This window comes from Arvicola amphibius, chromosome 1, assembly GCF_903992535.2.
Source record: "Arvicola amphibius chromosome 1, mArvAmp1.2, whole genome shotgun sequence".
Taxonomy (NCBI): Eukaryota; Metazoa; Chordata; class Mammalia; order Rodentia; family Cricetidae; genus Arvicola; species Arvicola amphibius.
This window is the reverse complement of record NC_052047.1, coordinates 208,006-231,931: the sequence shown is the minus strand read 5'-3', so window position 1 is coordinate 231,931 and position 23,926 is coordinate 208,006. Positions and strand designations below refer to the sequence as shown.

At 49.9% G+C, this 23,926-nt stretch overlaps 2 protein-coding genes across 10 annotated transcripts in view; one reads left to right on the top strand and one right to left on the bottom strand.

Annotated features, from left to right (window-relative positions):
- The window catches only part of Idua (alpha-L-iduronidase), a 32,618-nt gene extending 11,598 nt beyond the window's left edge, over positions 1 to 21,020 (top strand). For 2 of the 4 annotated variants that reach the window (XM_038339879.2, XM_038339890.2), the window contains exons 2-15: positions 2,110 to 2,541; positions 3,152 to 3,292; positions 13,321 to 13,406; positions 13,555 to 13,662; positions 13,961 to 14,056; positions 14,145 to 14,347; positions 14,419 to 14,598; positions 14,708 to 14,924; positions 15,165 to 15,377; positions 15,457 to 15,578; positions 15,665 to 15,790; positions 15,863 to 15,939; positions 16,253 to 16,353; positions 16,464 to 16,717. In XM_038339879.2, the coding sequence (XP_038195807.1) occupies positions 2,387 to 2,541; positions 3,152 to 3,292; positions 13,321 to 13,406; positions 13,555 to 13,662; positions 13,961 to 14,056; positions 14,145 to 14,347; positions 14,419 to 14,598; positions 14,708 to 14,924; positions 15,165 to 15,377; positions 15,457 to 15,578; positions 15,665 to 15,790; positions 15,863 to 15,939; positions 16,253 to 16,353; positions 16,464 to 16,570 (1,932 nt within the window). In that variant the 5' untranslated portion in view covers positions 2,110 to 2,386 and the 3' untranslated portion in view covers positions 16,571 to 16,717. Of the gene's footprint in view, positions 1 to 2,109; positions 2,542 to 3,151; positions 3,293 to 13,320; positions 13,407 to 13,554; positions 13,663 to 13,960; positions 14,057 to 14,144; positions 14,348 to 14,418; positions 14,599 to 14,707; positions 14,925 to 15,164; positions 15,378 to 15,456; positions 15,579 to 15,664; positions 15,791 to 15,862; positions 15,940 to 16,252; positions 16,354 to 16,463 lie in introns of all 4 variants that reach the window. The other 2 variants (XM_038339897.1, XM_038339906.1) reach the window with 2 other exon arrangements.
- Positions 3,003 to 11,244, bottom strand: Slc26a1 (solute carrier family 26 member 1). Of its 6 annotated transcripts, none has more exons than XM_038339868.1 (4): positions 10,874 to 11,244; positions 8,315 to 8,391; positions 6,537 to 7,154; positions 3,003 to 5,724 (listed from the first exon to the last, which is right to left on the bottom strand). In XM_038339868.1, the coding sequence occupies exons 3-4, from the start codon at positions 7,125 to 7,127 to the stop codon at positions 4,201 to 4,203; spliced, it is 2,115 nt and encodes a 704-aa protein (XP_038195796.1). In that variant the 5' UTR covers positions 7,128 to 7,154; positions 8,315 to 8,391; positions 10,874 to 11,244; the 3' UTR covers positions 3,003 to 4,200. The 6 variants fall into 6 exon arrangements, with proteins under 6 accessions (XP_038195796.1, XP_038195764.1, XP_038195787.1 ...); XM_038339836.1 differs by having other exon boundaries at positions 8,315 to 8,438; positions 10,886 to 11,244; XM_038339859.1 differs by having other exon boundaries at positions 10,886 to 11,244.
- Positions 21,021 to 23,926: the final 2,906 nt, after the last annotated feature.

Genomic DNA, 23,926 nt, shown 5'->3' with positions numbered 1-23,926 from the left:
AGCTTTTCCACTAGAGCTCAACTCAGGTCACTTTATTAACAGCCATCTTCCTGGCAGATCAACTTCTAGGACAACCAGGGCTACACAGAGAAACTTTGCCTCAAAAAACTACTACTACAACTACTATTACTACTGCTACTAGGGTCAGGCATGGTAGCACATGCCTTTAATCTCAACACTCAGGAGGAAGAGGCAAACAGATGCCTGTGAATTCTAGTACAGACTGATCTACATGGCAAGTTCCAAGCCAGCCAGAGCTATATATGGAGACCCTGTCTCAACAATATTTTTTTCAAATGTACAGAAAAGTTAGGATAGTAGTACACATTTTTACCCTGTATCACCACCAGTTATTAACATTTTACCTAATTTGCTTTACCTCACATATTATGTGCAATCACATTGTTACTCTTTGAACTTCAGAGCCATTTTGACAAAAACCTTTTGATCCCAGACATGTCAGCTAAAATATGAAAGGAATACGTGCATCTCCATTCCCACTGTGATGCAGTCCAGTCATTTAACCACTTGGGAACTGTCGTTGATAGACTTTTATTGAGCAATATATAGTACATTTTCAGGTTAAAAATTTCCCCGTCTGCTCTGTGTGATTGATCATCTTTTTCTGACCCAGCTCCAATTAATCACACACTGATGATTCATAAGCTTGAGCTTCCTGGAGTGGAGGGAGTGTGTTATGTTCTGTCGGATGGCATATCCCTACCTTCACTCACTCGGGGGGCATGAGGAGATTTGAACTTCATTCAGTTTCTGTCTCACCCTTACTTTCAGGGTATAGCTGTCTAATGTACCAAACCTGATTTCAGCTTCTGTCCCACAATCCTCATAAGACTGTTCCAGCTTCACAGCTTCTTGGCCGCTGCTTCTATCATTGAAAATCTCCAGCTGTAAAGGCTGGTCTTACCATCAGAGAAACTGTTTCCCAAGCTGTGACCCCAAGGATCCTGCCATCACTGGTTGTTATAAGGAAGCTTAGTCTAAAACAGCTTTGCTCCCACTACTGTCTCTCTCTTTAGTTTCAGCCTGGACTCTTTCCTGTTACTTCAGCTTTTAGGTTATTTAAAATGATCCACTCACCATTTTGGCAGCTTTCTCTGGAGTATTTTCTGACTCTGCATGTTCCTAGAACATTTCTGTGCACTAGTGGAATTTCTTTATCCTTACCTCCCCCTTTTTTTGAGCATCTGTAGCTCAGGCTATCCCAATCATTTCTTTTGGGTGTTGTGAGTGACCATCATTGATGCCTTGCTATCTGCTGCTTCTATTTACTACTTGATATTCACTATCTTACTTTTGCTTGCTTTGTACTTAATAAACTCACTAATTCAAAGCAAAAGTACAGCTTCTATACCTCATTCTTCATACAGAACAGAATGCCCTACCAGGCAGCATCCAGATGTCGTCTATGGATACTGAGCTTGTATTCCAGTCACTGAAGAAATGCCACGTGGGCTCTTGACTCTTGACTTTCTGATCCTTGAATAAGGGTTATGACATAAGAGCTTTCATTTCTCCACCCAGAAACCTTCCCTTCACCAGCTGTCCTGGGGACTGAAGACTTAAAATCACCAACCTAAGGAACCACAAATACTAGTTGTTTGACTTTAGGAACGGTCTGTTACTGTTGGTGTCAGGGAAGGACTACATGAGAAAGTTTTTTCACGGGATCATGAAACGTGATTGCTTTTATTGTCGAGGGAACCACAGAAGTTAAAGGCATGTGCTAGAGGAAACGGGTCGTTAGCCCTCGTTGATTCTGTTTCGCCATTGCTAATATTCCACTCAGCTTGTGTGCACAGTTCAAATCTCAACGGCTATTGACCTCGCCTTTCCCAGACATCTAGGATTGACCTTTGACTGTCCACTAGAAGTGACCACTTGGCTTCTGAAGCGTCTCTGACCATGCCTGTTTTTCTTACAGCAGCTCCATTTCAGGAAAAAGCATAGATCCGCTCTGCCAAAGCTCTGTAATACCCTTGACTTTCTCGCCAAACCCAATCCTTGGAAAAGTCCCGCAGCGCCATCTTCTGGTACAGCTTTCCACCTTCACTTCTCACGAGACTGAGTAGTGTCTGATGTGCTTTTCAGACTTCTTGTAGGCCTCCCGAGAGACCTTTCCGGGCATCGCCAAGAATAATGGCCTCACCGAGACACCCAAGGCCAGTGTTCTGCCAGTGGTCGTTCGGAGTTTGGAGCGTCTGAGACACAGCAACCTGGGCGGAACTCGCCAGGGGAAGAGGCGGCGCGTGTTGGGTTCTGTCCTGCCCCTGCCTGGGGAGCGGTCACGTGGATTCTACCCGGAGGCGGAACCGCTGCAACCGGGACCTAAAGGCTTGCTGATCGGGAGCGCCTGGATACTTTAGCCATGCGCCTCTGGGGCCTTTCCTCTGCTAAGCTGGCTTTTCTAGCTGTGCTCTTGGCCGCGCCCTTGGCTCTGGCTGAGACCCCATACCTGGTGCGTGTGGATGCAGCCCGCCCGCTGAGGCCTCTGCTGCCCTTTTGGAGGAGCACCGGCTTCTGGTGAGGCCCACCGCACGCTCTTGCCAAGTCCAGGAAAGTCCTTGTTCCGTTCTTTGGGTTCCTCTCACCGCAACTTTGGGCTCGCTGCCCATCATTCCTGGACACTCAGGAGTGAAGATCAAATTCCTTCAGGGTATTCCTTCAGCGTGGGTTTTCTACTTTAGTGGCTCTCCCGAGTGCCACAGCCTCCCTAAATGCCACCCCCCCCCCAACCCCCGGGATCAAGAGCACGGTACTCAGCTCTAGGCTCATGATTAGTATTTCGGCAGAACCAAGGGCTCTCCCAAAGTACCAAGACCTGACCTCGAGTGTTGGGCCAGACCTGGTTTCTCAATGCCTCCAAGTCTCTCTAGGAATTTGCAGATCCTCTTCTATGGCAGGCAGATGTCCTATTAGAATGTGGTACTGTGTCTTGTTGAAGCTCCCCGACACCCCCCCTCCCCAGACAAGACTGTAGAACATTTCTGGTGAATGAAACTTTATCATACAATGTGGAGACACACATTGCTCCTCTGCAAGGGCCTGTCAGTCAGGTATTAAATGTGTAGAACCTGGTCTGCTGTAAGCCCCTGCTTAGGACAAACACTTCACTTCTTTGTCCTGTCCCCAGCCCCCCACTGCCTCATGACCAGGCTGACCGGTTCGACCTTAGTTGGGACCAGCAACTGAACCTTGCCTACATCGGTGCTGTGCCTCACAGTGGCATCGAGCAGGTCCGGATACACTGGCTGCTGGATCTCATCACAGCCAGGTGGGTGATGCTGAGGTGGGTGCCCTGGGAGCTGCTGGTCAGAGCTTGTCTTACAGAGATGATGAGCTGGTGGTCTGGCCTTGTCCAGGACAACTGTGGAGCACAGTGCTGGACTGTGGGTTGGGGAGCATCATAGTAGGGCATGGTCGGGGCTGGGACTGTACTTCCTGTTAGAGAATCCTGTTGGGCAGAAGAGGAGGGGAAGGTCTGCTTGGTTATGCCAAGGGCAGCCCTTGGATGGAGCCAGGTGGTTCCCTTCTGAGGATTTCTTAAAGGTACAGAATGGGGTTGGTGTCTCTACTGTGCCTGACTTTGTACCATACACGGGCCACGTTGTGGTTACCAGTATAAGCTGTATAGAGACATCATGCCTGAAGGTTAGGTGTCACATCATCTTAGACAGTGACGCTGGACCATCTGCTCTGGAGCAGGTGACTGCCTTCGCAGGGGCCCAATCAAGATGATCACTGGGCATGAGAAGGCCTTTCGGAAATTCAGACTCTTGCCCCTTGGTCATGTATTCAGCTCATATCTGATACCTGGTAGTGCAGGGGGAGGGAATGTGTCATTTTGGCATCTTAGAGACCGCATAATTTGCAGGACTCTGTTTCAGATAAGATGGTAACACAGACTATTATTAAACTGGGCACTGCTTTGGCTGAGGGATCATGTGTGTGGGTGCAGCCACCAGGGGGCAGCAGTGGTCTCAGATGTAGCGTGTCTCAATCACTGAATGTTTGGAATTCTTGAATGTGTTAGGGACGCGGCACTTTCCTTTCTTAGTTGGAGTTCCCTGATTTTTCCAGGGCAGGGGTGGCCCAAGGGTATATCTCTCTAATGACTCCAGTCTTCATATTACTTCTACGAAGGAGGTCAGTACTGGCTTGTGGACATGGGTCTTGGTCCTGCTAAAAGGCGGAGTCAGCAGCCGCCAGCTCCTCACGGCGGGCTCGTGCAGCCTCCACGGCACTGTGTACACTGGGGAACAGGAGCTCATCCTCAGCTCCCTGGTCTTCCCCAAGGAAGCCCCCTTTCCTCAATGTGTCCCTCACTGAGGGACTGCAGCAAGCCAGAAGCAGGGTGATGTCCAGGGCCCTGTAGTCTCTGTGCAGGTCCTTCAGTGTGGCCATGCCAGCCACATCCAGGAACAGCAGTGGTGCACAGTCAATGACCACTGTGTGGAAACCGAATGCCAGGGGTACCACCAGCCCGGTCCCGCTGCTCACTGAACCCATATCCTTGCCATCAGCAAGACTGCTGTCACTGACACCCTCCTCGGGGCCCATTCTCTTCCTGGTGGCTGAGTGCCCTGCATCCAGCCCCGTGAGACTGTAGAGTGACCGCAAGAAGAAATCCTTGTTGGCATAGTAGAGTGGGCCTGTGAAACGGAACACTCGCACCTCAGGTGGGGGCAGCAGGCCCTCAAACTCAGCAGCATCCTCATAGAAGGTTGAGTCTCCAATTCGAGCAAGAAGGGCAGCCTGTGGACGCTGTGTGCGGCCCGCCAGGCTGAGCAGTGAGAAGAACACCCCAGCTAGAAGTCCAGCCTCGGTGCTGACGAGCACACAGGTGGCTGCAGTAGCCACCCAGACCAGTGCATCAGCAGGGCTTAGCCGCCAAAGCTGTGGGAGGTCCTTAACCTTGCGCAGTGCCCCACGCAGGCTGACAACAATGATACAAGCCAGCACACACCGCTGCAAATCATGAAACAGTGGAGCCAGCACCAGCAGCACCAGCAACACCACAGCAGCACTGACTACACTGGACAGCTGGGTCTGGCAGCCAGTGGCTGTCTTCACCAGGGTTTTGGACAGAGCAGCACTGGTGGCAAAACAGTGGAAGAAGGCAGGCAGCACGTTGCAGCAGCCCACGGCTAGAAGCTCTTGGTTGGCGTGAACAGTGTAGCCATGACTACGAGCAAACATCTCTGCCAATGAGATGGAGAAGGCTGAGCCCACAAGGGCTAGGGACACAGCATCCAGGGCCACACGCCACATTATCTTAGGGTCTGGTACCTGTGGGGCTACAAAACCAGTAGGAATGTTGCCGGCCACACTCGAGCCAAACCGTGAATGGAGCTGTCCAAAGTGGGATACAAGTGTGGCCACCACAATGACTAGCAGCTCTGTGGGAACTGGCACCTTCAAACGGTGTCGGTAGCGGTCTGAGAGCTCCTTAGCCGCTACCAGCACTCCCAGGCACACGGCACTGGTGACCATGTCACATATATTGGCCTGTCCCACACTCTGCAGCAAGCTCAGCCATGTGCGGATCACCATGCCTGGGCCCTGGTGCCGAGGGATCCGCACACCCAGGAGGTGTTTAGCCTGAGAAGTCAAGATGGTCACAGAGGCTCCCATAGCAAAGCCATCGAGCAATGGTTGTGAGAGGTAGGTAGACACAAAGCCCAGCCGGAGGACACCCATGAGGACCTGTAGATGGAGCACAGTCAGTTTGGTAGGTCATGAGGCAGGAGCCAGCATCAATATAACACAAGGGTAGGGATTACAGCACAGAAGCCTGACGTCTTCCCTTGCTTACTCTCCGGAGTGGGCTCCTGCTGTTTCCACATGCACAATGGGCCAGAAGATACAGGGAGATAACACATACATGTTGCAGTTGGCTGTGGGTGTTCACTTCTCATACTCTCACACACAGAAATTGGTTTTGTTTCAGAATCAGGGCTGTAGGCATAAGGAGGCAGACCCTTCCCCTGTGCCTCGTATGCAACACCCAGCTCCTTCCACCCAGCTCCCTTCTGGGCAGCCATGGAACAGACAGGAGGAATAAAGAAGACGGGGTCCGCAGAAAAGAGCTAGGTGTGGGGAATGCATCTCAATTCTTAGGTCCTGCTTATGTCAGGAAGCCAAGGTGGACATTGGGGTTATAGTCTAGCTTTTCTCATGGTTTATTTTTTTTATATTTAAAAATTTCCACCTCCTCCCCTCCTCCTCCCCCCTCCCTCCCTTCAGTCTAGCTTTTCTGAGCCATGGCCACATTTGGCCCAGTGGCCCTACTCAGACTACAGCTGGCCAGTCCAGCCCTACATATCTCTCCGTTTTGTGACTTAAGTCCCTCTGGTACCTAGGCCTGGGCTCCACCTCTCCCCTTGCTGTGCTGTTTTCTCTCTGAACCTGAAGGATTCTTCTGTTTCTAGACTTTTCCTGATGGTAGTGACAAGCACCTGTAGGTGTTCTAAGAAACCGAGTCAGCCGGCCTGCTTGCTATGCAGCTAACTCCTTACCTGATAAAGTCCAGTCACCAGAGTGAGGGCAGTGGCGATTCGAATGGCGTGGCAGTCCCGTCCACAGTCCTGTAGCCCAAGCACCAGTGTTGTGGTTGAGTTGTTGAGTGTGCTGCCATTGTTCCTAGGCCCCAGAGAATCCTGGGAGGGGTCAAAACCAGCCAACTGGAGTTCTCGGTCTACCACCTGACCCACCATGAGGCACAGCAGGCTGAAGATGCCCACATTAACATGGCGTGAGGTGCCCATGAGGAAGTAGATAAGGTTGGCAAAAAAGGAGGTATAGAGGCTATAGATGGGCTGCAGCCCAGCCAGCAGTGAGTAGGCTATGGCTTGTGGCACCAGGATAATGCCAATGACCAACCCAGACATAACATCACCTGCCAGGTACTCTTTAGGGCGGTACTGACGTAGCCAGTGCAGGACAGGAAACAGATTCTGCACCAGAGCCTGAGCACATGGTATACTGCAGGTGCAGCTCTGCTTCAACCTGGCCTTCAGTGTTTCCAGCAAACCCTGGGACACAGGAGGCTGTCGTCGGATCAGCACCAGTGACCCACCCTTCTCCTGGGGCTCGGGAGAAGCATCCATCCTGTCCCACCACGCTCTTTGGCCAACCTGCGAGGGAGAATGGGGAGAATGGGCATGGCTAGGAGTCTAAGCTCTTGGAGTCCAGGAGCCAGCTTCACAGAGAGTATTTGTCCACCCAAACACAGACACCAGACATCAGAGGTGGTGCTTCCGTCAAGCACTTGTTCCTCTGTGTGGATGGGTGTAAGGCCTTGAGCTCCAAACGTTAGTTTTATGACGAGAGTGCTCACAACAGTAACGTGCTTCAGGGATTCGTTTTACCCAGCCCCAGCTGTGCTCTGTGGTCCACCTAATGCAGCCTCTATATGAAGTCCACCTAGAGCGTTCTGAAGGTCACCCACTGAGACCAGGGCTGGACGAGGCCTGCATACACCCACGCCAGTGACAATGGAGGCAGATGCACGCTTGACTGAGCATGAGCTCCAAGCCACTTCCCATCCATCTGATCTGGCAAGGAGCTCTGCCAGTCACCCCACTTCCACAGGAGTTCTCCCAAGCCATCCTCTGTTCTCCTGTGAACACCATGGGCCTGGAGGTTGGCAGGAAGCCTTGTATATTTTGTGTGCTAGGGCCCCTGGTCTATGACTCCCTTCCCCGTGAATTTAGAGGGTGTCTCATCAGTCACCAGTGTATTCTGAACCAGTGTGCCCCTAACTCCGAGTGCTGAGCCTCTGAGAAGAGGTTCAACTATAGTAAACAAACACACTGCTCCACAGATGTCCACCTTTGGCCTAGCTGTCCTAGCCCCTTCTGACCTTGCCTTAGTACTGAAGAGTTCTCAGGCCATACTGACCGCATGTTGGTCTTGGGTCATGTTTACTGGTTCCAAAGTACTTGTTTGTAATATTAATCAAACACTCCCTGTTCTCTTGGAACTCAGGACACGGTGGTGACTGTTGGAGCCCATTGTGCCTGACCTGAGTACTGGGGCAGCAGCTTCGTTGTTAGGGTGGTGGTCTATCAGGCGTCCTAGCTCTTGAGGAATATTACGAAAACAATGATACACAAGAGCCACTGAGCACTCTGAATCTCTCCCCAAGTCTTTAGGGGCTCATGTTTGTGGAGGAAGGATTGTGTCACCTTCCTTGTATCTGAGCAATCCCCAGAGAAATGGCAGTCTAGGTTCCTGTCTCTGCCCAGTAAACCACATCTTTTGGGGCCTGTTGTATGGGTACAACAGTTCTTACCTGGACACCTGGCCGACTCCGTAGGCTTTGCAATATCCAGGGACTGCAGTGGGCTGAACCTTCAGTCAGTCTGGCTTCTGTTAGCAGGCAGAGAACAACGTTGGCAGGCACCTCTGAGACTGACCTGTGGGAATACTCTGCTGGGCTTGCTGTTAAATTATTTACCCCCCAAATAGCTGAGTCATGGGTTTCCCCCGTCAAATGAGTGTTACCTGAGCGTCTAATCCGGTGAGCTAATTCGGCAAGTTGTACTATAATCAGAGGCTCACAAATAATTATGGTTATGTGGGCTTCTGATAATCTCTCCTTTGCAGAGGGGTGGGTGCTCCAGGTGCAACAGCTTCTGCCTTGTTAAGAGGGAGAGGAGGTGGGGACAGGAGCAGTGAGGCAGAATGTTTGCGTGTGAGGCCCCAGAGGAGCTGAGTTGAAGCGCTTCAGCTATGAGGTTATGGGGTCATGTACAGCTGACTCCACCTACCCAGTGCTGGTTATCTTCTCTCCACCTTCATGGAGCGTGTTCTAGCTGGGGCGAGCTAACGCTCAGAATCTGTTCCATGTCCCTGTGTGCAGCTACTGCTGTGTGTGTACACACTTGTGTGAATGAACACATGCCTGTGTTGTGCACAGCCCAAGGATTGCCACCCTTCTTTTCCTCTCCTTCCTGGTACTGACCACCTGTGATCATTGTGAGGTACTTGGCCCCCATGTACCTCTATAGGACATGGGATTTGCCTTGTAAGGATAGCCTAGAGATAAATGGTCCCTTAACATGAGCATAACTAACCAATGCCCTCAGACTTGAGGTATACCTCCAAGTTCTTTCTGTAAGGCTGGTCAGAACCTCAGATTCACATCTTGTAGTGAGCAATGAGTCTCTCACATGTGCTTGAGAGTAAGTAGTTTTGTGTAACAGGCCTTGATCTCTTCTGTGAGCTGCTGTATTCTGGGTACCCTCTCATCCTGGAGATAACACCCTTCATTATGGCTGGAAGACCCAGCTAGGCTGGTCTGCAGTCTTCACAAGCCCAAGCACAGTGGGCAGTTCGCTTTGGGACTGGGCGAAGGAAGCTATATACTTTGCTTGGGATCAACAGTTGTCTTACAGAACCAGCTAGGACCCTGAGACTCTATTTCTCTAGGTCAGGAGATAATAAGAATTCAGAATCCCATCCAGTTCACAGGTTGGACACTCCTTTGGGACATCTGTAAGCCTTGTCCAGTTCCTGGCAGCCATGGCCCTGGCCAATGCCCGCCTTGTGGGTAAAATGAAAATGGGATGTGGGTGGAATGGGCAGAGTGGGAATCCTGACTGTGAGACTAGGCAGGGCTGTATGCTCTGTGGGTTAAGTATTCCTCCACCTTTGCTCTCATGCTCCCCACCTGGATTCTGTCCTGTCTCTCCAAGTAGGTCTGCTGTTCCTGGAAGGACCTATTAGGACCCCTTGTTATGCCCTTCCTTTGCAGGACTAGATCTCCCTTCTCCCTTACAACAAGCCCTGAGCCACTGTTTGCCCAGCAGTTGGGAACTGTGGTTTACAGGAGCTGTTAGTTATCCAGTGGGTGTGGTGGGGCTAGTCAGAGCAGCTCCTCTTTTGTCAGATAAATGCTCCTCTAGTGGTGGTGGGGATAGCTACTGAGGGTGCCATAAAGTGATAACCTCCCCAGTTACCCACAGAGGAGCCACTGGGGAATGTGCTGTTGCTACATCTTTGAGAAGGGCACAGCTGAAGTTGTGGAATGGATATACCTGTAAATACAGAGGTTCTGGGGTGAAGGAGAGTGTGAGAATATTCACCTTCCCTTCGAAGCAAAGAAAACGGTATAGGAATGGTCCCTCTCTTCTCCACCGCCCTGGGTGGGAGGGATTGGGCCTTACATCATACACCCCCCATCCTCCACGTCCACCCCCCCCACCACTGTCCACAGCCAGTTGAAATGTAGATGAAGTCATGTCTTCCATGCCTTGCCATGAGTCCCTTTCCCCACTTATTCTTTGCCTGTACAGCTCTGTGCACTCAGGGTGGGGCTGCAGTGAGGCACGAGGGACCGAGCCCACTGGCCTATCCCAATGTGCCCTTTAAGCCTCAGGCTTCTTGGCTTGCTGCTGGACACATATAGGGCAGGGGTACAGGGTCCATAGGTCTGTTTGATCCTGCGCGGCTCAGTGATTTCCTTCTTTTATCTCTAAGTCCACCATTTAAATCTTGAATACATTTTATTTGGGAAGAAAACATTGTACCCTGTCCCAACAGTAGAAAATGATGTTCAGATAGGCTCCAGGACCACATCAGAATTTCTTCCACCAAACTCGGCCGAGCGCACACCTTCCTGGGGGCTTCAGCAGGTTTTCCCAAGAGATACCGAGCGTTTCCGCTCTGCACGCACCACCCCCATCCCGCTTGGCATCCTTCATAGTCGGCATCCATAGACCGCGTTCTCTTCGCAGTCCTGGCCCTACCAAGCCTGCTACGTGCACCGGCCTTGGTGCTGCCGGGTACTTCTGCACTCCTCTGCAGGAGCGTTCCGCCTCCCCGCCAGCTCAGGTTCCCCCGCACTCACCCAGGCACTCACCAGCCGCTGTGGCCTCATCCTCCAAGCGCCCGCGCTACGCCTCTAGCGGGAGGCCTAGAGCAGTGCGACCGCTGCGGGCTAGCGTGAAAGGGCCCTGTGTGGCCTTGCTAGTGTGGCTGCACCTTTTCCTGCCCAGCCCAGCTGGGCTATGGCACAGATCGCTCTGCAGGGGATGGAGATTTCCCTACACTTCACCTCACTGACTTGCCCCCTCCCCAATTTAGGATTCTTTAACACCACCACCCTTCAGCAGAAAGGAACTTATTCACAGCGAGAACAAAAGACTGTTCCCTGGGTTTCTTGGGCATGGGAGGCCCCTGGAGGTATCTGGATGGTCTGGCATCACTGTGGAGACTGACGGGGGGGGGGGGGGGGGGGGGGTGTCAGGCAGACAGTGAGGCAGTCAGTGAGGGTTGCAGTCTTGGGACATCTCTGATGTGAGATACTGGCCCAGAAAAAGGCCCGTTGCTGAGGCCTGCTCCCATGAAGTGTGTACTATGCCTAGTTTGTAAAGACAGGAAACTGCTGATAGCTTCTGACTGACCCTACAACTTGGGACTTTGGAACATGCGTTTAATCTTTATCCAAGTGCTTGTTAGGTTTTATTTATTTGCAACTGTTTTTGACCATTGGGTGGGAAGGGAAAGAGCCAAGCAGGTCTGTTTTGTAGCTGTAGGCAGAGGCTCCAGTCCAAAAACTCAGAGGGCAGGCAGGGAGAAGCAGGACCTGAACTTGGCCAATGTGACCATGTACAGTGATGGATTGATATGCTTAGAATTGCTGGTTCTTGTAGAGGTGGTTCTGCCACACACAGTGCAGACTGTCTCTGACCTACCATCCCACTCAGACAAACCCATGAGCTTACATAACTTCTGGGGCAACTGTCTTCAGCACACTCTTAGAACCTGGCAGGACTGACGCTTTGTACTTGTTGGCTGGTACCTTCTAGCTACGTCAGCTGCAGATTCTGTCCTCAGGGCTGCTCTTCACCCCTTCCCCAGGATTGTAAGCCAGAGACAGCCCCAAGCATCAGTGTCCTGAAATTCATGCTATTGGGCTGCACATTGCCCACAGCTCACCTCAGATCTGACAGTGGACACTGTCCACAGTGTGTCCACACTCATTCTACACACTGTCCTGTCATCTTCTACTTCATGCCCATTGACGTCTCCTGCTTTCATCTCAATTAACCCCTACAGGATCTTTCCAGAACCTGGTGGCTTTGCTCTGATCATGACCTTACATGTCTCCTGTTTTGCTCAGAATCATGTGGCCTGAGTCGTGTCCCATCTTCATGTGGTCACAAGCCCCCATGTAACCCCGTTTCCAGATCTGTGCCTTTATTCTGCTCCAGGCCAGCTAGGTACCTTTCTACTGCTTGACTACGGTTAATTTGCTCCTACTTAAGGGTCTTTGTACTCGCTTGTTCCCCAGATATTCTCATCCCTGGCTCAAGCCACCACTTGGCAGATCTTTGATGTTACCTCTTTAGAGTGGTTTCCTCTCCCTGATTGTCTTCCCCTTCACTCTGATATTTCTCTCTTGCCAAGCTTGTGTTATTTTAATATAGGTCCAGGCAGTTGTCGGGTGGCTCTTCCTCTCAGAAACTGAACCCTATGAGAAGAGGCCCAGTATGGGACTGAGGAAGCCCTCCACCTTCTTTTCTTGTCCATCCATGTTGTTTCTTAGTATGGAGAGAGGGAAAGGGACTGTGGGGCTAAGTTTGGAGCTTTGGTCTCTGAGAGTGTGTAGAATGGGGGTGGTGCCTACTAATTTCTGCTTGTCTGCTGTCCCATCCCCTGTTCCGATATCAGCTGTCTTTAAGATGCCTCCTCACCTCTCTGCCCAATCCCTGTCTTACACCTTTCCTGTACAACTTGCCTGTCCCCCGTACCTCAGTGTGGTGACTGATCTGAGCCCTACCTGAATCTCTTGAAGGTTTCACGCACACACACACCCATTCATATTCCATTGCGAGTGATAGAAGCTTCCATAGCCCTAAGTTTTCAGTATCTTTTTTTAAAAAAAGACTTATTTATTGTATATATAGTGTTCTGTCTGCATGTATGCCTGCAGGCCAGAATAGGGCACCAGATCTCATTGTGAGCCACTATGTGGTTGCTGGGAATTGAACTCAGGACCTTTGGAAGAGCAGGCAGTGCTCTTAACTGCTGAACCATCTCTCCAACCCTGTTTTCAGTGTCTTTAAGGCTTAGTGTGGGGTTCTGTGTGCACACACTTGTACATAGTGTGTGCAGACTTGTACACACTGTGGCAGACTTTCACAGTGCTGGTCTTTTCCAAAGGGAAGGCCCATCTGAAAGCCTGGATCTCCCTGGGAACTTGGGACACCCACATGCTTAAATGTGGCCCTAGTTCCAACCCAAACTGTGGAGAACTACTGCTGCTCTCCAGGACTGACCTTCTCTCCACAGGAAGGCACCTACACAGGGGCTGATATACAACTTCACCCACTTAGATGCTTTCCTGGACCTCCTTATGGAGAACCAGCTCCTCCCTGGTGAGTAGCAGCCCCGCTTTTCCTACAATCTTTCATTCTGTGTCCTGGTGGGTGGTGGTATCTTAGCACTGACTAAGGTGCTGATGAGGTATAGCCCAGCTGGGCTTGGTGTGTTGGATAGTAGGGCAGCTACCCCTGTGTGTTTCAGGATTTGAGCTGATGGGCAGTCCTTCTGGGCACTTTACAGACTTTGAGGACAAGCAGCAGGTGTTTGAATGGAAGAACTTGGTTTCTCTCTTGGCCAGGAGATATATTGGTGCATAGAAGGGGGAAATCGGGGGGGGGGGGCTGCAGTGGGCTGTCCTGGGGAGGCCCTCCTTCCTGATCACCCAGACCACTTCATCGTCCTTTCTGCCACAGACATTCCTATACCCCAGCCAGAGATGGCTGATAGGTGAGGGATTCACCTGATGGGGGTGGGGTGCTTACCTGGAACCAGATAACCCCTATCAAGTGGAACCCCACCCATGGGGCCCAATCCCTACGAGACGCCAGGTAGGCTCTATCCCCGGACCTGAGGATAGAGTGTCCAGCGTGTAACAGACACTCTGCAGGTAGGTATGGACTGACACATGTTTCCAAGTGGAACTTCGAGACTTGGAATGAACCAGATCACCACGACTTCGACAATGTGTCCATGACCATACAAGGTGGGCAGCGTTTTTCCAGGTCCTGTTGGGTGGGCTGTATGAAAGGGAAGCATGACAACACCAGACCCTCAAGACCCCTCTGCCCTAGGCTTCCTGAATTACTATGATGCCTGCTCTGAGGGGCTGCGTATTGCCAGCCCCACGTTGAGACTGGGTGGCCCTGGGGATTCCTTCCACCCCCTGCCAAAGTCACCACTTTGCTGGAGCCTCCTGCGCCATTGTGCCAATGGAACCAACTTCTTCACTGGCGAGGTGGGCGTGCGTCTGGATTTTATCTCCCTGCACAAGAAGGTATGTGATTTCCCACCCCTCCCTCCCTTCTTTCAGTTGAGCCTGAACTGAGAGGTATGTGCTGGCTGCAGGGCGCAGGCAGCTCCATCTCCATCCTGGAGCAGGAGGTGGCAGTTGTGGGGCAGATCCAGCAGCTGTTCCCTGAGTTCAAGGACACCCCTATTTACAATGACGAAGCAGACCCTCTGGTGGGCTGGTCACTGCCACAGCCTTGGAGAGCTGATGTGACTTACGCAGCTTTGGTGGTGAAGGTGGGTCCTTGCTATCTAGCCTCGTCCAGCCTCGGGAAGCCTTCCTCTGGCGGCGGCCACATCTGGCGGCGGCCACAGGTACACGTCTCCTCTGCCCTGATGTCCGCAGGTCATTGCCCAGCACCAGAACCTGCTGCTTGCTAATAGCAGCTCCTCCCTGCGCTATGTGCTCCTGAGCAACGACAATGCCTTCCTGAGCTACCACCCACACCCTTTCTCCCAGCGCACACTTACTGCCCGCTTCCAGGTCAACAATACTTGCCCACCCCATGTGCAGCTCCTGCGAAAGCCAGTCCTCACAGTCATGGGGCTGATGGCCCTGCTGGGTGAGCAATGACCCTGCTTCTGCATATGCTGGGTCAGAGAACATGGAAATGCTGGGCAAGGACAAGCATACTTCCTCCACCTGCTGGGTGGGTTATTAGGCTGGTTTTCCAAATCTCCACCTCATCCCCTCCTCCCATTCTGTGGACTGAAGAGTATGGCAGGGCCTCCCACAAATGGTGGGGGAAGCCAGGTGCTGGGTATGAGGGAGCCAACGGCCTCGGTCCTCTGCCTGGCTGTAGATGGAGAACAACTCTGGGCAGAGGTGTCAGAGGCTGGGGTTGTGTTGGACAGCAATCACACAGTGGGTGTCCTGGCCAGCATCCATCGCCCCAAAGTCTCCTCAGAGGCCTGGCGTACCACGGTCCTTATCTACGCTAGTGATGACACCCAAGTACACCTCAACCGCAGTATCCCCGTGACTCTTCATCTTCGCGGGGTACCCCCTGGATTGGGTGAGTGAGGTTCTGAAGGAAGTTGGGGTCCCAGCAGGGATGAGACAAGGGAGGTAAATCATGGTGTATGGGTTCACAGGGCTTGTCTATGTAGTACGCTACCTAGACAATCAACTCTGCAGCCCCTACAGTGAGTGGCAGCACATGGGTCAGCCAGTCTTCCCCTCTGCAGAGCAGTTCCGACATATGCGCATGGTGGAGGTTTGTGGGCAAGTGGGGGTGGGGGAGAAGGGGTTTCTTAGTTAATGGGGAGGTTTGCCAACCACATGCCCCTCCCTTGTCTCCAGGACCCAGTGGTTGAGGCACCACGTCCCTTCCCTGCTGGAGGCCACCTGACTTTACATAGGAAGCTTTCTTTGCCATCACTTTTGCTGGTGCATGTATGCACACAACCCTTGAAACCACCAGGAAAGGCAAGTAGCGGCTTTCTATCCCACCTGTGAGGCTCCCTAGCTCACTCCTTCATAGCTACTTCCTCCTCACAGGTTAGCCGGCTCCGTGCACTGCCCCTGACACATGGGCAGTTGGTTCTAGTCTGGTCGGATGAGCATGTGGACTCCAAGTGCGTGAGTTGGGGGTGGTTATCCTTCCCTATGTCATTACCCTTGTGATCATTCATCTCCCTTCTCCATTGCCGTGGACCTCTGTGCTCAGTACATAATGCACACACCTGCACAGATCCATTGTGTGAGTTGGAGATCACTCCAGTGCTCTCCCCTCACTGTGACCTGTCACAGTTTGAGAGTAACCAGGGACCCTAGCGGTACCAGGAAGGGAGCTGAAGAGTAGAGGGTTGTGGGTCTACCCTACCCCACCAATCTAGGCCTTCAGGGTTTACCTGGTCCCAGCTTCAGTACTGACCCAGCCCTCCCCAGGTGCCTGTGGACATATGAGATCCAGTTCTCCCAGAAGGGTGAGGTGTATGCCCCAATCAGCAGGAGGCCGTCTACTTTCAACCTCTTTGTGTTCAGCCCAGGTGCGCTCAACCTTGGCGGTTGTACTGTTGGACCTCCCTCTATACAGTATAGTGTGGGGTGGGTCTGGGGTTTCAGGAACTTCAGAAAACATGTGCTTTTGTGTCTGCAGACACAGGTGTGGTTTCTGGCTCCTATCGAGTACGAGCATTGGACTACTGGGCCCGGCCAGGCCCCTTCTCAGACCCTGTGACTTACCTGGATGTCCCTGCCTCGTGAGAGCCACTGGCTTCTAGTGACTGGTGAGCCTGTGCTGACTGGTAAATGGGGTCGGCCAGGTTGAGCTAGACTGCCATTAGCTAGTCAGTTGACTATGGCTCCCTTTGATGTTTCCCATTTTCTTTTAAAGTATCTTTCTCTACCTCAGCCTTGGAGTCTGTCTTTGTGGATGAACACTACAGGGGACCCAGCTGCAGTGACCTTTGCCTGCCTTCCTCTCTCCTTCCAGATGCTCAAAAGTTTAACGTTGGAACTGGGAAGATGGCTCAGTGGGTAAAGTGCTTGCTGTGCACTCATGTAAAGGCTGGTCATGGCGATAGCTGCCCGTGACCCTAATGTTGGTGGGGGGCACAGAGGCAGGCCGGGGCTCACTGCCCATCTAGTCTACCTGAGACTGCAAGCTCCAGGTCCAGTAAGAAATCCTGCTTCAGAAAAATGCAGTAGAGAACTATAGAGAAGATACTCAATATTGAAATTCGGTCTACACGCGCGCACTCTCTCCCTCTCTCTCACCCGCAAAACACACTGCACACCACACTATGCATACACAGGCTAAATTCAGTTCCTTTTCTGAGACTCAAGACACACTTTTAGCTTGAGATTCTATAATATCAAAAATAAAGTTACGCGCTTCTGAAATACAATTGCATAGGATAAACATCTCCATTTCAACAGGAAAATAAACGACAAGGAAGGATTTAACTGAAGCAAGACCAAAACATTAAATCCTGAAAGACAAACATTAAATCCTGCAGATACAGTCCCAGAATTGGGGCACATGTTATTGTGATGTGAACTCTGAAAATGTTCTGTCTTTGTGGGGTTGCCGTTTACAGCTCCTACGACTTTTCTCCTGGGCTGATATCTTAGGTTTTCCATTGCTGTGATTAGACATGATGAGCATAAGCGACTTGGGTATGACAAAGTTTATTTTTGTTTACATTTCCAGGTTACAGTGTATCATTGAAGGAGGTCAGGGCAGGAACCTGGAGGTAGGGACTGATGTAGAAACCATGGAGAAGTGCTTACTGGCTTGTTCTCCAAGGCTTTCTCAGTCTATTTTCTTTATAGACCCCAGGACCACCAGCCAAAAGGGTGGCACCTCTCACAGTGTCCTGGGCCCTCCTACACTAATCACTAATAAGAAAATGCAATACAGGCTTGCCCATAGGTCAATCCTGTTAGGGCATTTTCTCAGTTGAGCTTCCCTCTTCCCAAATGACTCTAGCTTGTGACAAATTGACATAAAACTATTCCAGCCTTGACACATATTACCAGGCCTCTCAAGTCTTCCTTGGAAATCTGCCTGGAATCCTATATAACCCTGTAACTGTAATTCTTGTATTCTGTCTTCTAAGCCAGCATCCTGTGGATCACATAAAGCTTGGATGGTAGCTGAGGACCCTTGGGCCATCCATGGCCGCAGTAAACTTGGAGTGCCTTGTTACTTAGCCCCATGCACTTGGGCAGAACATCATGAGGATGGTAACTTGTAGAGGGGGAGGCTGTTCACCTCATAGGGAACAGGAAGCAGAGTAAGGATAGAATTAAGTATAACCTTCAAAAACACTTTTTCACTGACCTTTGTCCAACTAGGCCCTATAGAATCTCCCAAAATAGAACCATTACCTGGAAACAGTTGTTTAGCATGTAAGCCTTTGGGGGGGATTATATTTACTATTTAAAATATGCTGGATACATCACCTTGGTTCTGGAAGAACCCTTGCTCTTTTAGCACCAGTCCCTGTTGTGCTAAGACACAGTTACATCCCTTTCAGGTGGCCTGTTGGACACACATGTCCTTAATTCATTCTGTACATATCCCTTCTCTCCAGCAGCCCATGAAAAAGCCCAACATACAGAAATTTGTGCTGAAGCCTAGGCTTGCTGCCAAGCTCTTCCAAGTTAGTATTACCTTCTGTCCAGGAAATAAGTCTGAATGGAATGCTTGTACACTCTGCGTGGCTACATCCAATTTAGAGTTCCTCTGGACTTGTGCCTCTTAGAAGTGGGTAGAGTAAATAAAATACAATGACCTTCTGTAGTGCTTTTTATCCCCATAGGCTGGCCTTGAAACCTTGACCCTCTGTCTCAGCCTCCCTAGTACTAAGATTATGGGTGTGTATCACCATGCCTGTGAATGATCCCTCACTTCAAATAAAATAGGACATTTCCCACTGCCATGGGATCACCACAGGCTCCCCTAGAGAATGCTGAGCTTTTCAGAGCTTGCCTTCCACCTCTTGGAAGTATGTTTTGCTAAACCCTCCAGGGCATGTAACTTCTTGCCCACCAACCCCAGTGAGCATGACCAACAGATTGCATTAATTTTGGAAGAGTGATGTCACCAGGCAAACTTCACACCCATTATGTGAAAGTAGACTGCTCTTGATGAGACAGAGCACTTTCCAGTGGAGAAACTTATGTGTCAGGTGGCCAGCCCTCAGATGTAGTGCTTGTTGATATGGTCATGTTGCAGTGAACCACCAACACAATATCTCTGGGGCAAGTTATGAGGATCTGGAAGAAGACCTCTCCATCTCCCTCTCTGTCCTAGACTGGAAAAGGGCCTAATGGTGGTCTTCAGAACAAGCCAACATGGTCTGCTGAAAGATGTCACTGAAAGCCTCACTGGCCAGTAGGCCACTTAGTTCTCAGGTGACAGGACTGTGGCCACTTAGACCCATTATCCAATCACTGTGGGAGTTCACCTTCCTCTTCCAGGTGGGGCCTAGTCTCCCTCTTTCTAGGTTCTTTGTCTGTAAAGTGGCTCGGGTTAGGGATTAATATGCCCTGGAGCAACATTGTGATAGTTTGTGCTGGCCAATGGCCTGTGGGCCCATGTCTGGCAGGACTCTGCATCCTGTCCTCTGGAAATATCTCAGGACCTCTCATCTGTTGATGGTGTTTTTCCTACTGGTCTCCTCAGTGCCACAGACTTCTGCAGGCACATTGCTGTGGAAGTGTTTGAGCAATTCTTGACTAAGGAGTTAAGAGCCAGCTCTGAAGCATCCCATCGGCCTGTGCTGTGTTTACTTCCAAAGGGCTTTGGATACTGTTTGATACACTGACCACTGTCCCTATGTATATCATGAAGGAGCATGTATCACCAGCTTCCTAGGACAGTGTATGCAGGCAGGGTATTGTCCAGATCCCTCAACTTGACTTTTGAACCCTGGGTACTCAGGCTCACACCACAGACTTCAGACCCTTGATAATCTAGACAGTCAATGCAGGAGCTTACTGGTTTGCTCTTCATGGCTTGCTCACTTTGCTCTCATATGAGACAGGTCCATCTGCCCAGAGGTAGCATTATCCATAGTGAGATAGGTCTCACATCAATCATTAATCAAGAAAATGGTCCTGAGACTTGCCTACAGGCCAATCTGATGGAGACAATTCCTCAATTGAGGTTTTCTCTTCACAGATGACTCTTAACTTGTGTCAAATTTACAAAAGCTAATAATGATAGAAGGTCTATGTCATAATGCCTCTCCTGGACCTGATGACTGGGCATAGTTGATCCTTGGCTCTTCTCTTGGTCTGACTGGCATATTTCATTTTCTTTTCTTGCTCCTCCTCCCTCACGTCCTGGTTCAGTTTGGACTGTTCTAGACGCTTCTGGCTGAACTCTCCCTCATATCTACAATAAAACCCTTCTCCTCAACCATACCTTGGAGTGATCATGCCCTAATTTTCATCCAGGGTGCTGTATTAGTTACTTTTCTATTGCTATGATAATACAACATGACCAAGGCATCTATGAAGAATTTCTTCTGGCTTAGTTTCACAGGGATAAAAGTTTGCTATGGCAGGAAGGCAAAGCAGTGAGAAGCAGTCATGGTCATGGGAGCAGGAAACAGAGATCACAAACCTTCAGCCACATACACAAAGCAAAGACAGTGAGTTGGAGGTAGGTCGAGGGCATAAATTCTCAAAAACCTGCCTCCAGTGGAGTCTTGTCTGAAACTAAATCTCAAAATCAAAAAGTAGTACTACATTATATAAACATATGTATATATGTTCTAACTTAGAAGAACACAGAATATGTATTCCCTTCCCAAGGGGAGGAATGGGGGTATAGTGGGAAAACACTGAACCAAAGTAAGACTGAAACCCAGGAGTGAAAACTGTAAATCCTTTAGCTCCATGTCTGGTGCCTAGGACTTTAAAGAGCTTAAATGGCATAGCCTCCCACTCATCTTGCTGCCTGCAACATACATCTCTCTTTTGGGCATAGTTCCAATCCCTGCCTGCACCGCTTCTTGGCAGATGCCTCATAGCTGAGCATCTCCAACATCCGGAGGTTTCCCTGCAACCTGGTGTAGATGTCACAGCTTCATGCAATGGCTTCTCACATTGCCCTCTTAAGGCCTTCATACGGGGACTCTGCTGCCAAACACTGCCTGACCTTAGTTGGAAATAAAGCTGCTGTAAACATCTGTGCATATATCTTTTGTGGACCTTCTTTTCTGTTGGGTGTGGACTTGAGAATATGTTGTCCGGAGCACATGTGAGATTCAGGTTTCTTTGGTGAGTTCCAGGCCAGCCAGAGATACAAATCAAGACTGTGTCTCATAAACAACAACAACAACAACAAACAACAACAAACAATCCCCCCTCCAAAACAAAACTTTCTTATGTAATCTCTTAAATGCATTGTTATTTCTTACTTTAAACAGTTGTCTTTTCTGTTCCTTTGGAAACAAGGTTTTATTCTGTATCCCAGGATAACCTCAAACTTATGATCCTCCTACTTTAGCCTCCAGAATGCTGCACTTACAGAAATCTGCTTCTGCGCCTACCTTTAAATAGTTACCTTTTAAAGGGAATTAAATAAGACAAGCATTACTTACATCTGTTTACTCATGCAGGACTAATGTGATCTTTATCTCTCCTGAAGAAGACACATACCTTCTTGTGTGTCTTTAGCTGTTTGAAGGACACCCTTTAATCCTTCTTTAGAACAGAACTGCTGGTCACAAATTCTTTCAGCTTAATATTTTTCATTTAGCATTTTCTTTTAAAGGCATTTTATTTATTTATTTATTTTTGCTGGCAAAGAACACTAGCTTGATGAGTTTCTTTTCCTGGCATTAAACACACTGCTCTTGTTTTTGTTGCTTGACACTGCTTTCACACATTCTGATTTTCGCAGGTAGCTTTACAACAGTGTTGTGCTTTTCATCGTGTTTCCTGAATTTAGGTGTGTTGAACCCTCTGCAACCCTGGGTATGTATATTGCTCATCACCTTTGGAAAAATTTATGGGTGTTTTGCTTGCATGTGTGTCTGTGCACCATGTGTGCTTAGTGCTCAAGAAGTCCAGAAGAGGGCCTCAGATGCCCTGGGCCTGAGCTACAGATGGTTGTGAGCCACTATGTGGGTGCTGGGAATTGAACCTTTTGAAGAGTAGACATTGCTTCCAACTGCTGAGCCATCTCTCCAGCCCTTTTATCCATTATAAAATTAAGGGTATTTTTTCTTTTCTTTTTTTGTCTTTCACTCTCTCTTTTGGAGATTCCAGTTTTTTTGCACCTCCCACTAGAGTTTACTGATGGCCACAGATGCTTCTTCAACTCTACCCAGCCATCTTCCTCAGCACAGTTTTTTTCTTTGCACAGTTCTATTGCATTCAAGTCCAGTAACTCTTGTTTTGCAATTATTCATCATCTTAATTCTGGGCACTTAATTTCATATCTAGAAATTGGATTTGCAGTTGCAAGTTTTTCCCCATTATTGTATGCAACATCTTCCTTGTAGCACACCTCCCATCTTCCACACACACAGTATCACTCTGTAGTCCAGACTGGCTTAGGACTCATGCTCCTCCTTCCTCATTCTCCTATGTGCTGAGATAACTGACCACTCCTGGCTTCTTGCAATATCTAAAATACAGAAATAGTTGCAGAATATGATATTTCTACTTCTAATTCTGCTACCTGTTGTTTCTGGTCAGTTTTGAGTGACTGCCCATCTTTCCCAGCTGAGTTATAACTTTACATTTCTTTTCATGTTTGTATAGAACATCTGGAATTATGCTGAGTATTTCTATTTCTGCACATGCTTCTGGGATGCAACTGGGTTACTTGGAAACTGGAAGATCCTCTGAGTCTTGTTTTCACACATCAGGAGGGGGCAAAACTACTTGATCTGAGTGATTCTTCCCCACTGCCACTTAGGCAGGATTCTTTTTATATTCTAGCTACGGTCACTTGAGCTTTGTGGTTCGACTTGGGCGGTGGACACTGTATCTGACTGACTCCAGACAGTTCCTGTTCTCCTGGTATTTCCCTCCCTTGTCTTCTCTGTCCTCTCCAGAGGCCCTCTGTGCTAGGTGGGGTTCTCTGAAGTCTCTGGAGCTCTGTGGATTTTGTCTTCTTGCCTTCTACCTGCATCTCATCTTGGCTTTGCCTGAGAGTGATGAGGACACTTGTTGGCAGTCATTTTCCTTCCTTCCTTCCTTCCTTCCTTCCTTCCTTCCTTCCTTTCTTTCTTTCTTTTTTTTTTTTTTTTGGTTTTTCGAGACAGGGTTTCTCTGTAGCTTTGGAGTCCATCCTGGAAATAGCTCTTGTAGACTAGGCTGGCCTCAAACTCACAGATATCCATCTGCCTCTGCCTCCCAAGTGCTGGGATTAAAGGCGTGCGCCACCACCGCCCGGCAGCAGCCATTTTCCAAAAGGTGCTGTCTGTCCTTTGCCGCCACGTCTCATGGTTTCAGTGGCTTTTGCACTTATTTCTCACCGTTGATTGTTTCAGGCGAGAGTGCAAATCTGATCCTAACTACATCTCAATTCTCTGCAGATCTTTTTGGGGGCATGTGTACTTTTCAGCCTATACAGCTGATAAAGGACCGTCCTCACAGTAGGCTTGATTGTCTTCCTTGTTCAGCCACAGCTCTGGACCATCACCGAGCCTGGTCTTACCAGCGCTCAGAGAATGAAGATCACAGAAAGAGAGAATTAGGGACTGCAGGGACATGCGACAAATAAACGCCAACACTTGATGCTACGGAGTGGGATTGCCTACTGGACACAGAATAGCCAACCGCCTAGATTTCACTTTTAAAGGAGCAGGGCTTGCACTCAATATACTCCGGTTTCTGGTTCCAAACGCAGTGAAGCAAGGCGAGGCAAGCCAGGTTCCAGAGCTGCACTACGGTTTCCGGACAACAGGAATGGGCCCCCTGTGGGCTCCAGTACGACAGGGTGGGGAGGGGTTGGTTAAGTTCCCTCGGGAGCTGCTGGACCCGTTACCTCCGCCAGGGGGCAGCGTGTTCCAGCGCCGGTCAGGACTAAGGAGTGGAGAGTCTGGGAGTGCCACCGGGAACAGGTGCCGGGAGGGGGGGGGGGGGGGG